This window comes from Poeciliopsis prolifica, unplaced genomic scaffold (genome assembly GCF_027474105.1).
Source record: "Poeciliopsis prolifica strain line A6 unplaced genomic scaffold, Auburn_PproV2 SCAFFOLD014, whole genome shotgun sequence".
Lineage (NCBI taxonomy): Eukaryota > Metazoa > Chordata > Actinopteri > Cyprinodontiformes > Poeciliidae > Poeciliopsis > Poeciliopsis prolifica.
Window position 1 is genome coordinate 4450162 of NW_026562389.1, and position 14415 is coordinate 4464576.

The following is a 14415-nucleotide window of genomic DNA, read 5'->3' on the forward strand; positions in this document are numbered from 1 at the left end:
TTCACCACATTATTTTTTTTTCTTATAACGTATACAGCTGCAGGTCGGTAAACTACATGTTGTGGAAATGTTTATTTCAGTAATTTAAGGTTAGTTGTAGTATTTCAAATGACTAATGAATAGCCAAACAAAACTGCATTTTATTTAATTTTCAGAAATTTTTATTTTGTAAAACCAATAGACATTATTTTATAAGACCATAACTTGGTACAGAAATACTAGGTTATGGTAACATTACTGCCTTTTCAACCGGGAGAAGCCCCGAATCGTCAATTAACCAGGCTGCTCAAACTCCTGTTTCCTAGCATATTTATGGAAAGTTAAGTGGAAGGAAAAACCTGCACATGGGGAGTATTCTCAAAAGGAACATGAGACACCAGAGCTACAGACTGATTGCCTCCATATCAAACTGCATCACTGTAATTCAAGCAAAAGGAGTCTAGACCAAGCATTACATGCATTTACTGTACATGGACTTAGTTTTTTTGACCAATAGCTCTATTAAAAAACGTTTTGAATGAGTTCCTTTTTTAAAAAAAAAACAAAGTAGTGAAATTAGCTTTAATATTTTAATCTAGTGAGATTTGCCAGCAGATCCAGATTACATTTTGTCTCAACAGAAATAGCCAGCAGGAGGCGACAATGTGGCCGAAACGAGACAAAAAAAGTTAGGAAATAATGTAGTTTCACACCGCTGAGCTTTTCTAAGAATGTTCTTTTTGTCAAGAGTTTTGAGTCTTCACACTTGATTTAAATTGTAAATAGCTCCTGTGCTATAGGTCTTGGTTTAGTGCTTTATTCATAAATGTTTTGAATCTGGTCTTTAAACACTTTGTGATGGACAGGCAGCCTATCACACTTTCACATTTATTTATCTTGACAGAAGAGTTAAATAATTTTCTTACAAGTATTTTAGTACCTCCAGTGTAACAGACACACAGCTATTGGCTAAAAACTGAACATGCATTAGATTATTGCCTGAAGGTTGTTCGATAGATTGCATTTTAATCTATAGTTGTGACAGTTATGTCTTGGCTGCATATAAAACAATGTTTACTGAAGCATATTTCAGTAATAGTTAAAGCACATGGACATAGTTTGGACATAATATTGATGTTACAGATTCTGTATCTCATGTAATACTGTCACATGGAAACAGTATTTCATAGTTGCTATATTTTTAGGAGTGGCAGTAATTTCCAGTTAAACACTGGTGATATTGGCAACGCAGAAGAACCTGGAAGCTAGCGACGGAGCAGAAGATGAAGCTCTTAAAGTTTCATATTGTTTAATCAAAACAATATGAGCGTGTGTTTAAAACAAATCATTAAACTAATTGTGGCTGCATTTGCTTTCAAAATCATCACTTTAAAGATTTTAGAAATTTATTTAAAACTTGAGACTGAGAAGTTTCACCTTCAGGCGGCCACTAGGGGGCTCTATAAGGCTGCTGTGAATCTCACATATTTATGAACTTTTTAGCACTTTGTTTTTCTATGTTTTAGCATTTTTATTATTAAAATAAGTTCATGCAGCTCTGTTGAGTGAATCTCATCTTTTTGGGATTCTCCTAAATCAAACATGATTTTATTTACACAGGAGCTAATTTATCTGTACAAACCATAAGTCAATAGAATATCATGATATGGTTATTTTATATACACATATTTAAACACACAAATATATTCACTTTTCATATAAATTTATGAAGTTTATATTATAATATAATTATATAATATAAGTTTATATAATGAGTTTATATATATATAAGTTTTGTAAGTACATTTTGATTTAAATTACAGAACAAAGTGTATATATTATACATTCCATTATTTTTATGCGGTGCTAGCATCCCCAATGGTTCAGGATGCTAGCACCGCCCCTGGTCTAGGACTCCATTAAATAACAATAATCGACCATTGTGCGCGTGCCCGTCTCTCCCATTGTTGTCATGTTTTCATTCATCTCCGCGTGAACAAAGGCTCGAAAATCCCGTTCTCTGATTGGTTCCTGACCTCAGGGCCCCAGCGTCGCTCCTACGCAACGCGCCCCGCCGCGACAGATGGACCTCTCTCTCTCCCCGCCTCTCTCTCTGCCTCTGTCTCTCTCTCTCTCTTGCGCTTTCCGCCTCTCTCTCTGCCTCTCGCTCTCTCTCTCTCTGTCCTTCTTCCACGAGACCCTGGATGCTTCGCCGCACGCGCATCGCGCTGATTGTTTCCAACGGCCGCAGCACGAGACCAAGTTGTACTCATCCGTTAGCCGACGGTTGATCCTCGAGAAAAGAGGAGAGGAGCCGAGAGGGAGCGCGGTGGATGAGCCCAGAGAGTCTCCTAAAGTCGGCAAGAAATCCAGCTCAGGTCGGTGTAGCTCAGTCTGCGTAACGAGATTTGTTTAGAAGATGTTCCGACACAAAACGGATGTGTAGTTTTGTTGTCTAATTAAAATAACGGAAACAATATTACAGAGGACGGAGTTAGCTAGTCCAGAAACATCCTAGCGCCACAAATATACTCCAAAAATTATAAATGTTATCTTTTTCGTTTTGTGTTTTATTTATATTCAGCGAGCAGCCACAAACCACCGCACTTTGTTTGATCCCCTGAACTTAAACGAGAGAAAAGGCTTTTCATATCAGACTTTTCCACAACCAGGGAGACCACATCATATATCAGTAAAACAGGTTACATAACAAGCAAGGGATGGTTAAAATTCCTCTCAGCACACATGGCCAGCTACAGAGGCTGCTCCCAAAGTGGATGCTGCTCCACTTTCCCTCTATGAAAGCTTATAGCCATGGAGTTTGTATTTTTCAAAAAAAGTGCAAATATTGTTTTTTTCAGATTTAATGTGGGAGACAGCAGCCATATTGGATTTTGAGGCTGAAGTGGGTGAGAAAACTGACACATTATCACTTCTGATTGCAAGAAACGTTTCTGCTAATTCTAACTACAAAATTGGTAATGTAAACTTTTGAGTAAAAATAGAGAGCAAAATTATGCAGCATCCTTTTAAATTTTTTATTTAATTTTACATAAAATTAAGAAAATTATGGACAGCCATCGTCTTTATGAGACCATAACAGAAAATAAGTGTCTTGAGTCAGAGGCTTCTTCAAATTTTTATTCAAACTAATCAAATTACTCTGTTGCTAATAGGATTTAAAAAACTGGATAGAGTTCAGTGTGCATGTTCACAATCTAGACCACATGTGTCAAACTCGAGGCCGGGGGTCCAAATCCGGCCCCCATAACCTTTTTGTGTGGCCCTTTGGTGCCAACTGTCAAGATAACACTGCTTAAATATTATTTAATCAAACAAATCAGAGCAGTTTTTGTCTATTTTCTGTCAGGTTTCATCAATGAGTCCCTCCAGTTTCTTGCAAATTATCATAGAAGTTTATGCAAAAATCAACAAATGCCTGCACTTTTTCGTGCTAATGTATAACTATGAGTTTACTGCAGATTTTCCACAAAAATGGTCAAAAACATTTGAGTTTAAGTGGTGCTAACAGCTCCCTCAACCTTAATTGATATTTTTAAATTAGTACCACAAACAGTTTTCAAAAAAATCGCAAAAACCATCTCGTAATCCTGGAGGGACTGATGTTCAATGTTATTTAATCTTAAGAAGTTATTAATATTTTAACAAGTTTTATCAATATATTCTAGCACAACCAGCCCTTTAAGAGCGTTCATGATCTTGACGTGGCCCAAAACAAAAATGAATTGGACACCGCTGATCTAGACTGACTGAAAACCATAAAACTGAACCAAAGAATTGAATTGTAGGAGGTCTGAGAGCTTTGTTTTGGATAAATGATTGTTTGCTTCATTTTTAATATCCACCTTAGAAGCAGCAGCGCCAAACCGCGTTTTGGACACAGACCTGTGTGTGGTTTAGTTTCTGTGTGTTGTTGCTATGACAGTAATGACAATGGTGAGACAGAGCAGTAGTCATGTGGACGCCGAAAGACAGCGGCGACCCTGTTGGTGGGTTTGGGAGAGAAACAGGAGGAGGTTTGAAGCTATTCAGCGCCAAGGACATTGACTGAGGAGGTTTAGAGGCGACGGGGTGAGAGGGCAAAAAACAAGGAGGGGAGGGGGTATTTTAAAGAGAGAATGTGGAGAGAAAAGTCAGGTCGTCGTTAGAGGATGTTTGATAGAAAGTGAAATGGTTTGGAGACATTTCTTAGAAGAAAAAGAAAATACTCTTTATCAACTGAATTTTATGGTTCCAATCCAAACAACAGAGTAGGTGAAGACAACGGGGGCGTAAGAGGAGAAGATGGAGTCTGAGGATTGGCTGACGTTGTAATGAGCCTCAGGGGGATTCAGACGCTCAATATATTCTACATTTGGACCGTTTTCCAGCACATAGAAGAAGAATGCTGGGACCTGAAACGGGACTGGGTCAGCCTTAGGTCAGGCTGTCTGCAGTGGGGTTGATGTTGGATCTGCTGTGGACGTCTTTATCTCAAAAGGATCTGTTTCACAGAGACACGAACTTCTGCTTAGAAAAGAAGTGTGTGAAACCAGATGTTTATATGCACTGAATTAAAAAGGAACATCCACTTTGAAATATCAGATTAAAAGCGTTCTTTTTCAGGACTACATTTATATCAGAATATTTTTATTGTTGTATTCAAAGCCAAATGTTTACATGTATGAAGGCTGCCATACTTTTTACAACTAAATATGTAAAATAAAGGCCCCCTCTTTGAAAAACACAACTACATCATGACCCCAGCCATTACATTCTGAAAAATGGTAAAAGCTTGAAATACTAAGAATACAATATTTTCCATGTGGTTTGAGTGTTTTGCTAAACTTGGACACAATTTAAACTAAATTAAATCCTTCAAAGATACAATGACCTTACAGATAGCACTATATTATTTGCAAAAATGCTTAAATACAACAAAGTGAGTGTTTTGATACAGCCATAATATCAACTGTGTGATATCAAACAATGAAAACATGAGAAGCCGTGTGAGCGATGTGGCCTACAAACCTGACTCAGTTACACTAGCTCTGTTTGGAGGAATGGGCCCAATATACCAGCAAATGGTGGTGAAAAGCTTCTGGAAGAATTTTGGTAATCTGAACTGACGTGAAACAACAAATATATATTCAGATTAAATGCCAGACAAAAAAATAGCATGTTTTATCTGTATTTACTGTGGTACCGGTGGTCCTGATGAAGCTTTGATGCTACATTTGATTCAAGAGTTTTATGCCAGATTAAGATAAAAAAAAAGATATTTTATTCAATTCCTCTGGGATTCCATCACAACTTTAACTTAGTATTTCAAACTTTTCATTTTCAAACTATTTTTTTCTTTTGAACACAATCCCCAACTTCAAGTCTATGTTTAGTCAAAATATGCAGCGCAAACTAATTAAAGTCTACATAACTGAATATAAAATGTTTATTCTCGAAAATTACAAGGAAACTTTGATATGCTCTGAACATTTGACATGATTAAATGCGAACGCTTTGGTCATGCTGCCTCAGCTGTAAAGGTCACACGGCTGATTAGATCCTGGTGTCAGAGCTGCAGGTTTAGTCGACCCACAACTGTTAGCGCTTTGTTTTGGTTTGACAGCTGGCCGCTTGTCAGTCTCAGACCACAAGCATCAACCATTAACAAATGCTGGAGCGGAGCCGCCTTCGGACACAATATATGATATTTGATATCAAAGGCTAATGGCTGCCATTGTGTCAGTCGGTGGTGAGGTTTGGGGCACTCCACAGGCCTGATATGGCTGCTAAAATATTGATGGAGCTTGGCGTTGAACCTGGCTAATTGCTGTTTAATATTTAATTTATTTCACAGATCGACATTCTCAGGTTGTTTATTGTCACTGTGTTTAAATGTGCTGGTGACACCGGTCTGTTGTCCGATCCCAGAGATGCGATCAGAGTTTAGATTCATTCTCTTTCTGGTGTGTGGTTGTTGATCTGCTGAATTGAGGAAGTTTTGGGCTGTATGAGGGGTAGTGTCAGTTTCCTGTGTGACTGACTGAGCAAAGGAGGAAGCCATTTGACGGAAGGGGAGCACTTCCTTTAAGCAACGCTCTTCCCCATCTGGTCGGTGTCGCACACAATAAAAAGAGCTTCTTGGGCTGTTCTGGACCGGACAAACTCCCAGAACCTGACACACCTGACCCAGATTGAACCGATCCAACCCTGTGTTCTCTGTCCACACAGGTGCCGTCTCCTTTGTGGTAAGATCGCTGAAACTTGTACAACACATACCCCTTATGTTGATACAAGCGAAGGATATTCAACTAAATCTATATATTTCTCCTATTTACTTTCTGAAACTCAAATCCCCTCTGACAACATTTTAAAATGTTTAGCAGAAATGTAAAGAAACTCTATTTCTGTTCTGTCTGCACTGCAAAACACCAAGTAACTTTGGTCTAGTTTCTAGTGGAAATACCTCAGTTGACTTGAAATAAGACAGAACTAGCTTACAAGTAACTTTTCAACAAGATGTAGAAGTTTGTTTGAAGTCAGTAATTCCTTAATTTTGATGAAAAAGTGCTTGTTCCATTTGCAGATAATTTCATTCATAACATGGGAAAAATGGCAGATTATAAGTGAAATAATCTACCAGTGGAACAAATACCTTTTTATTTACAGCTCTGGAAAAAAATAAGACACCACTGACAATAATCAGCTTGTTTGATTTTAATTTCTATAGATTAAATTGAACATTGTTCTTTTATTCTATGAACTACTGACAGCATGTGTCTGAAATTCTAAGCAGATATTTAATATTTATTTGCAGAAAATGAGAAACGGTGAAAATAAAGATGTGGTGCTTTCTGACCTCCAATAATTGATAAAAAAAAAAGTTCATATTCATTTAGAAACAATAATAGTAATGTCTTAACTCAGGAGGGGTTCAGAAAACAATTTTGTTGGAATAACTATTAGGTTTTCAATGGGATTCAGTCCAGTAGGCTCTTAATGTTTTTCAGAACTGTGTATTAACCAATTATTTACTTAAAATAAGCTCCTGTATCTTGCTGAAAAATTACTTCTGAGTCAGTTTTGTCTTATTTCAGGTTAACCAGCAACTAGACCAAGATTTACTGGGTAAGATTTTGTGTTTTTGCAGCATGATGAATGTTTAAGCAGCTGAAATAATGTGAAGCAGCAGGTGGCCCATGTGTCCTGCACCTGTTCTTGTGCTTCCGGAGATTTCGTTCCTGCCAGATTTCACACAAACCCACCCAGAGTCCATTCAGCAGGAAACCGACTGCCACGTCAAACAGCTGCATGACTGGATCTTCTGTCCAGACTTCAGAGTTAAAGAGCTACGATACAGCTCTTGCCCTCCGCTATGAAACACCAAATGTTTTGGTTTTGTATAGAGACTCGGTGGTGTTTTATCACTTAGAATCTTGAGGGGAATTGTTGGCAGGAAATAAGATACAATCTTTGTTATTTTTTTGCCTTCTTTTCCTGCAGTCGCTTTCCTGCTCCTCAGACTGTCCTCTGTGTGCCTCTGAGTTTGTCATGAGGAGTCATGAGACTGATAAATGAGCGTTGACTCTGTCTACTTCTTTGTTCCTCAGAGTCTCTCATGCTAACCGAGTATGGATGATACACAGGACGGGGTTCAGATCGGAGAGAAAAAGTTCATCAGCAAGTAAGGTTTCATTTCAACACTTTCTCTCATGTTCAAGTAAATAATGAACACACATGCTCTCTGATTATTAGTCTTCTCTTTTGTAACTTTTTGGAAAATCTGTGTTTGAAACATCAGCTTAACATGAGGAGTTAAGTTCTAATTTATGGAGTAAGTCTGATGAGCAGTGGTGCTTTCAGAAGCTAATTTATTTATAAAGTTGAACTCGAAATGCCAATACAGGGCTGAACAAGAAGCCCAGCAGCACTAGAAAAGTTTCATATCTTCATGTAATACTGCTTTATTATCTTAAAGAAAAGAATCCAATAAGCCTTTAATTAAATTGTGGCTGCACAGTAAGTCTGTTTAAGCTCATCTGTATTGTTTGGTGTTTTCTTGGCTCGAGCTAAAATAGACTTTTCCTCTCAGTGATTTAGTTTTTATGTCTTCAGGTCAGCAATCCTCTCGTATCTGAAAACATACAACCTTTATTATGAGGGACAGAATCTCCAGCTGCGACACAGAGAGGTGAGTAATTGCAGCCGTTTCTTACTTTTATATTTAACTTTGAACAGAACATTCCCAGCAGCCCCACTCTTTGTAGCTCTTAACCTTTTCACTTTTGATTGCAGTCTTTCAACGTAACGCTCCAGACTCATTAAATCGCCTGCCCCGATGGCCTAATAACTGTCTGCTGGAAGAGTGTTGACCTTGATTAGTGTCTGTGTCTCCAAACAGGAAGAAGAGGAGCTGATCATCGAAGGGTTGCTGAATATCTTTTGGGGCCTTCGGCGGCCAATCAGACTTCAGATGCAGGATGACCACGAGCGAATTCGACCGCCGCCGTCCTCCACGTCCTGGCACTCAGGCTGCAACCTGGACAGCCAAGGGCAAGTGAAACCAGACAGATCCAGTCATACGCAAGGACCGGAAATGATAATGAGGGCAGTTACAGATTATGGATCTCTGTTGAGAATGGCTCATTAAATCTATAATTAAACAGAATCTAAACACAAAGAACCTTTAATCTTTGGTTTCTCAACACGCATCAACAGATATGTTTAAGTAAATTCTTAATTATTTTTGCTTTAAAGCTATACAAATAATTAAGATATGGAAATATTACAGAAAAGGTTATTTTAATTTATTAGTTATTTGTTTTAAAAAATTGAAGTTCACACATAATTTACATTTTTAAAACAGAGTGATTCTAATGTAACAAAACCTGAATATTTTAAATAGTATTAATACAATACTGTTAGTATTTCAAACATTTATTTCTGTTAATTTTGATGATTTTGTCTTACAGAAATTCTCCGTTAACTTTAATAAATTGTTACATAACACAAATAAAAAATAAAATCTACCTTTATGTTTCTTTTGACATTAAACATATTATGGAAAGAAAAGTGTGCTGATATTTCTGATTGTTTTGAGTGAAAATATCTTCCAGACCGTTCACCTTTCTGTCTTTAATAAACTGAGAACCAAAGAGCCTGTTTCGCTCTGAATTAGAAATGTGTTATTTAATTATTTTCATACTTGCTATGTTTACAGTTTTGTGATTTTTCAGCTCTTACCTTTTCTGAAACTTTGTTCTTTCTCGTTTTTACATCTGCAGTTCTCCCAACAACACAGATGGTCAGCAGACCTCAGAACAAAATCCACCCACTGTGGAAGTGACGCCACCTGACAGTAAACAGGAAGACAACACAGAGACAGATGAAGGTCAGCGGCTCTATCAGCTAATAAACATTATCAGTCAGTTTGGCATCATTTTTACAAGAAGATTTGTTTATGCTTTGGTTCATGTCATTTTAAATAGATCCAATTAACAAATCTTTTTAAAATGTGTTTCATCAGACATTTTTCACAGATTTTCTTTCCTAACATGACCAAGAAATCAGACCAGCAACTGTGGCACATTTGTCTCTTTGTAAAAGTCATTAGAAAGTTTCTTTCCTTTTATACAATTTAATTTGAAAAATTATTTTCTCAGAGATTATAATCATAAGATTCAAGTTTAACAATCCATTAAAAATGTTTTCTCTCTTATCAACATGTGAATGACCAGTAGGGAAATTAATTTATTATAGTAGCACAGTAACAAAATATAACCTATTATATAAAAAATGTCTGAAAAACAATAGAAACTGTATATAAAAACTACCTACAGATACAATAAAATCAAGTAGAACCTAAAAACCAGGTAGATTTTTAAATACAGAATGTTCTTTACTCCTAAACCTAAAAAGCACCTGTGATTTATTGCATGTGATGTAATAATAATTAGTGATCTAACAACTTATTTATTCTGTGTTGTTCTTCAGAGGACAGTGAGAGCTCCGCTCAGCTTCTCCGGACGAAAAGCGATGCTGGCTTTTTAAGACGTGGCCAGCGGCGGTCTCCAAGCGACCAGAGGAAAATCCGACGCCATCGATTCTCCATCAATGGACACTTTTACAACCATAAGGTGCTTTTCTATGAGAACCTCCAATAATTTAGAATCAAAAATATAATTCACAAATGTAAACCGTCATTGTTTAATGCTTCTGGTTTCAGACAGCCGTGTTTACGCCTGCGTATGGGTCAGTTACTAATGTCAGGATCAACAGCTGCATGACCACACCGCAGGTGCTTCGGGTTCTCCTCAACAAGTTTAAAATCGAAAACAGCCCAGATGATTTCGCTCTCTATCTCGTCCATGCAAGTGGAGGTAAGTGAGCTGTTTGGAAATGAAGAGTGAGCACTGAGTTAATCGGGATGAACTTTCTCCATCTGTCCTGCTCCTTTCTTGAAGTCAAGCATTTCTATAAATGTTTATCTTCAACTCAGTCAGAGTTTAAATGGCTGCAGCCTCTCTTTCTGCAGGGGAAGTAGTTTTATTTTATTTGCTGTAGAAGTTCAGAGTTACCCTGCAGGAAACAGCTACACTGACTTTTCTTGTTGCGATTTGTCATCTGGATAACAGGATGGATTGTTTACACACAGCATGTCCAGCAGCAGGAAAGAGCCGCTGTGTTTTTGTTTTTTATTGCCTCCATGGTAACATCTGGCAGCAAGTGGTAGATTTACGGTTTGAACTGCTTGGCTCTACTTAATGGTTTGCAGCCTGGTAAAAAGAGATTACAGAAACAGGAGTTACCCTGATTCTTTGACAGCACCCCCTGCTGTTTGGGTTTCAGTAGATGTAACAGGGGCTGTTTGATGGAAGGCAGCAATTTAGTGAAATCAGATTTGTTTCTTTATTTTTAAGTCTTATGTGACAACAGATACATAAGTCGTTCTTAAATCACCTTGAATGAAAGAGCAGCAGAGAACAGATTGGATTATTCTGCTACCTGTTTGTCTGCAGGGATGCAGTAAGATCTGTTCACAAATTATAAACAGATATTTCACATAAAATCACACATAAAATATCTAGTTATTGACAAAGTCATCAAATTTGTCTTAAAGGAAAAACATAATGCTGCTTATTTTGAGTCGCTGGATCAGAGCTCTCTTAAATACGGTTTCTTTTCTATTCCAAAGTGATTGGCTGAAAAGTTGTACCTAATTAAGTGGCCAATGAGAGAATATGATGAATTAATTTGGCTAATTGGCCCATTTATGGCCTGTTGGTGTTTCAGAGCGAGTGAAGCTGAAACGGACTGATTTTCCTCTGGTGCTGAGAGTCATTCAGGGTCCATGTGAGCAGGTCTGCAAGGTCTTCCTCATGGAAGAAGATTTGGGTGAAGAAGTCACATATGATGTAAGTCACAACAACTTCCTGACATGACACCCCCAGCTACAATCACACACCTTACTTTGATATGAGGGCTGCCGATTATACTGACAATTAATGGATTAATCGAATAACAAATTGGCAGATTCAGCAGATTTTTCATTTAACTCTTAAGTTTATTTTATACAATATTAGAAATCCATAAAAATATAGGTAAACAAATAAGTAAACTCAGTTATTAAATAATAAAATAAATATTTTATTACCTAAAATTAAATAATGCATTATTCCATTTATGAATGGTTGAACTTTTATAACTAAAACAATACTTCCAACATCAAAATATGTAAAGCTCAGAGCCTTCTTCTTGTCTTACCATCAATATAATGTTTGGCTGACCTGTTGATAATTTCTTGGATTAATTGATTAAAAATTATACAGCAAAAGTTGCTCAGTAGGAAAGAATTTGAACCTCAGGAAGCTAAAACTTTGGCATTTGAGGAGTTCTGGGTAGAATATTTTTATAGACAAGTTAAATTTAGAAAATCTATATATTTTTGTATAATTTTCTGATTGTTGTTCTTTCAACAAATATCCTCTTTTAGAGTCTGAGTACTCCAATTAGCCATTAATCAATTACTAAATTAGTTGACAAACATTTAAATTAGCATGATTAAACAGCTCTGCCTTAATTGCCACAATGGGGATCTTGAGTTTTATTGGTGACGTTCTCTCTCTTTCCACCAGGTGGCGCAGTATATCAAGTTTGAGATGCCTGTTCTTCAGAGTTTCATCACCAAGTTGAAGGAAGAAGAAGACAGAGAGGTGCAGAAGCTCAGAAGAAGGTACCATAAACGCTACATGTATTCTAAACATTTGCAAAATCCAAAGTCATACATATTCCTTATTTACATGACCTTTGACCCCCTGCTTTCACCCCACTTACAGGTATAATTATATGCGGTGTATAATAGAAAAGCAGCTTCGTGGTCTTCCAGAAGGAGCGAAGTGTATTTAACCTAATGAAGGTGAGGATTTCCTCCAGCACAAACTGTTAGGAACTGTTTACATCCGCCGCCAACAGAGAGAGAGAGAGAGAGAAAGTGTCGATCAGGCAAGAACTTCTCCTTTCTAATTCCTCCAGTTTTCTCTTCTGTTGTCTTCCTGTTCGCCATCACATACACGGCTCGAGTGATTTTACCTTTTTTATCTGTATTATTGTTTTATAAGCTTCCTGAGCCTAAAATAAGAGGCCACATCCTCTGTTATTCTAATCAAGTACAGTTGTAATGGGACATAATTATAGTAAAGTGCCTATTTTAACCTCGTCCAAGCACAAAATGCTTACGAGTGATCAAAAAGAGCCGGAGCTAATCACACTGACTGAAAGCACATGGTTTTAAGATCCAAGCGCTGATGCCAATGTTTGCATTTACATTCCTTCCTGATCTGGGCGAGTCTGAGAACTGAATTTATATTAGTAGATAAAATTTTCAGAGCTCAGATTATGCTGTCATTAGCTGTTCTGTAAACTGAATGTTATGTTTGTTTTGATACAGACAAAAAAATGACTGCATGTTGTAATATTTATGTTTAATGTTTGGTTTTCACAATTTTTATGTTGCATCTAATAACTGAAGATTTTTCACTGAGATCTCATGTGATAGAGCAGCATAAAGTCGGGCTTTGTTGTAAAGTGGAACAAAAATGTTATTTAACTTTTAAGTTTAGTTTTTAACATCTGAATAGTGTTTTTAGTCAATACTTTTTAGAACTGTCTAAAAGGGGGCCGATGTCCCAAAGGCAACTGCAGCTTTGAATGCAGATGGTGGCTTTTCTTTTAATATTCGAGAAAAACGTCTCTGAAAAATGAAAATGCTATTTTAACCAGAAAACATGCATCTTATTAAACATAAATTCTTGCAAGGTATTTTTGTCTAGTTTCTAGTGCAAATATCTTAGTACACTTGGAATAAGACAAATCAAGTAACTTTTCAGCAAGAATTAGGAGCTTGTTTTAAGTCAATAATAATTCCTTAATATTGATTTTTTTCTTTTAAAGTATTAGTTCCATCGGTATATCATTTTATTTATAACAAGACATTTTTCCCAAGTTCAGTCTTCTGTGTTTCTTGGTCTTCATAACGAACACGCACTTTTCAATTTTCTTTGTAAAACATTTTTTAAACATACAATTTTTCTCCACCTTACAGTTCATTTTTATGTTGGTCTATGACATAAAATCCCTGTAAAAATTCACTGAAGTTTTAAGGTGCCAACAGAACAAACTGTAGAAAAGTTTTGTGGGTGTGAATACTTTTGCAAAACACAAGTACATTTTAACCAGCAGCTGCCAAGATTGTAAACCAGTTGACCTGACATTTACGTCCAAAACTAAAATCACTTTATGAAGCTGATTTACACTTTGAACTTCTTTCAAAGGGAAAACCATCCGGTTTTACAGATTTTATGTTATTTGCCTTCTTCTAAAAATTTTGCTCATTTTATTTACGCTTTGATTTTTGTCAGTATTTTAAAAAAACAGAATAATTGTGCTAATTAGTGAATTTTTATCAACAGAGTTTGACAGACTATTACAATTCTTGTCATTTGTATCATGATTTAAATAAGGGCCAATGGTGACAGTTTGTGGGAATTTTTTTATGTTCAGCAAAAGATTTAGTCGAAAAAGCACAACAAAAAAATTAAAGCTGTGAATTACATATGTCTGAAATGTTTTAAATGAGCGTCGAAAGCAGCAACGTCTGACTCCAAATGAGTAGCACTTTGCGTAAGTTTGTCGCGTCTTTAACATTTTTCCGCAGACGGCACCCTACAGAGTTTCTATGTGACTGAAAGCGCGCATGTTTATATTTTCAGTGATTTCTTTGTATTGTCTTTTACAAAACATACAGTCGACTTTCAAGGCTTGTAAATGTGAAAACGTCATTCTACCCCTTCAAAAATTAGGGTATTTTTTGTTTTGTTTTACAGTGATATTATTTAATAAAAATCTGTCTTTGGAGAATTTGTTCATATTGTGTAATTT

At 36.6% G+C, this 14415-nt stretch overlaps 1 protein-coding gene across 4 annotated transcripts; it reads left to right on the top strand.

The window, feature by feature from the left end:
- The first annotated feature begins 2048 nt into the window (after positions 1–2048).
- rassf2b (Ras association domain family member 2b) lies at positions 2049–14394 on the top strand. 4 transcript variants are annotated; one of them, XM_055039371.1, is made up of 11 exons: positions 2049–2357; positions 7077–7107; positions 7590–7663; positions 8095–8170; positions 8381–8532; positions 9264–9370; positions 9973–10115; positions 10205–10358; positions 11272–11393; positions 12114–12211; positions 12315–14394. In XM_055039371.1, exons 3-11 carry the CDS (start codon positions 7611–7613, stop codon positions 12382–12384), a joined length of 975 nt encoding a protein of 324 aa, XP_054895346.1. In that variant the 5' UTR covers positions 2049–2357; positions 7077–7107; positions 7590–7610; the 3' UTR covers positions 12385–14394. The 4 variants fall into 4 exon arrangements, with proteins under 4 accessions (XP_054895346.1, XP_054895344.1, XP_054895347.1 ...); XM_055039372.1 differs by lacking the exon at positions 2049–2357 and adding an exon at positions 2365–6227; XM_055039369.1 differs by lacking the exon at positions 7077–7107.
- Positions 14395–14415: the final 21 nt, after the last annotated feature.

What these genes read in the sequence shown, in the direction of transcription:
- rassf2b (XM_055039371.1), top strand. Translation starts at nt 7,611, where the DNA reads ATGGATGATACACAGGACGGGGTTCAGATCGGAGAGAAAAAGTTCATC. An exon ending in GACACTTTTACAACCATAAG is followed by an intron (nt 10,116 to 10,204) that starts GTGCTTTTCTAT and finishes TTCTGGTTTCAG; the next exon opens with ACAGCCGTGTTTACGCCTGC. An exon ending in GTGCAGAAGCTCAGAAGAAG is followed by an intron (nt 12,212 to 12,314) that starts GTACCATAAACG and finishes CCCCACTTACAG; the next exon opens with GTATAATTATATGCGGTGTA.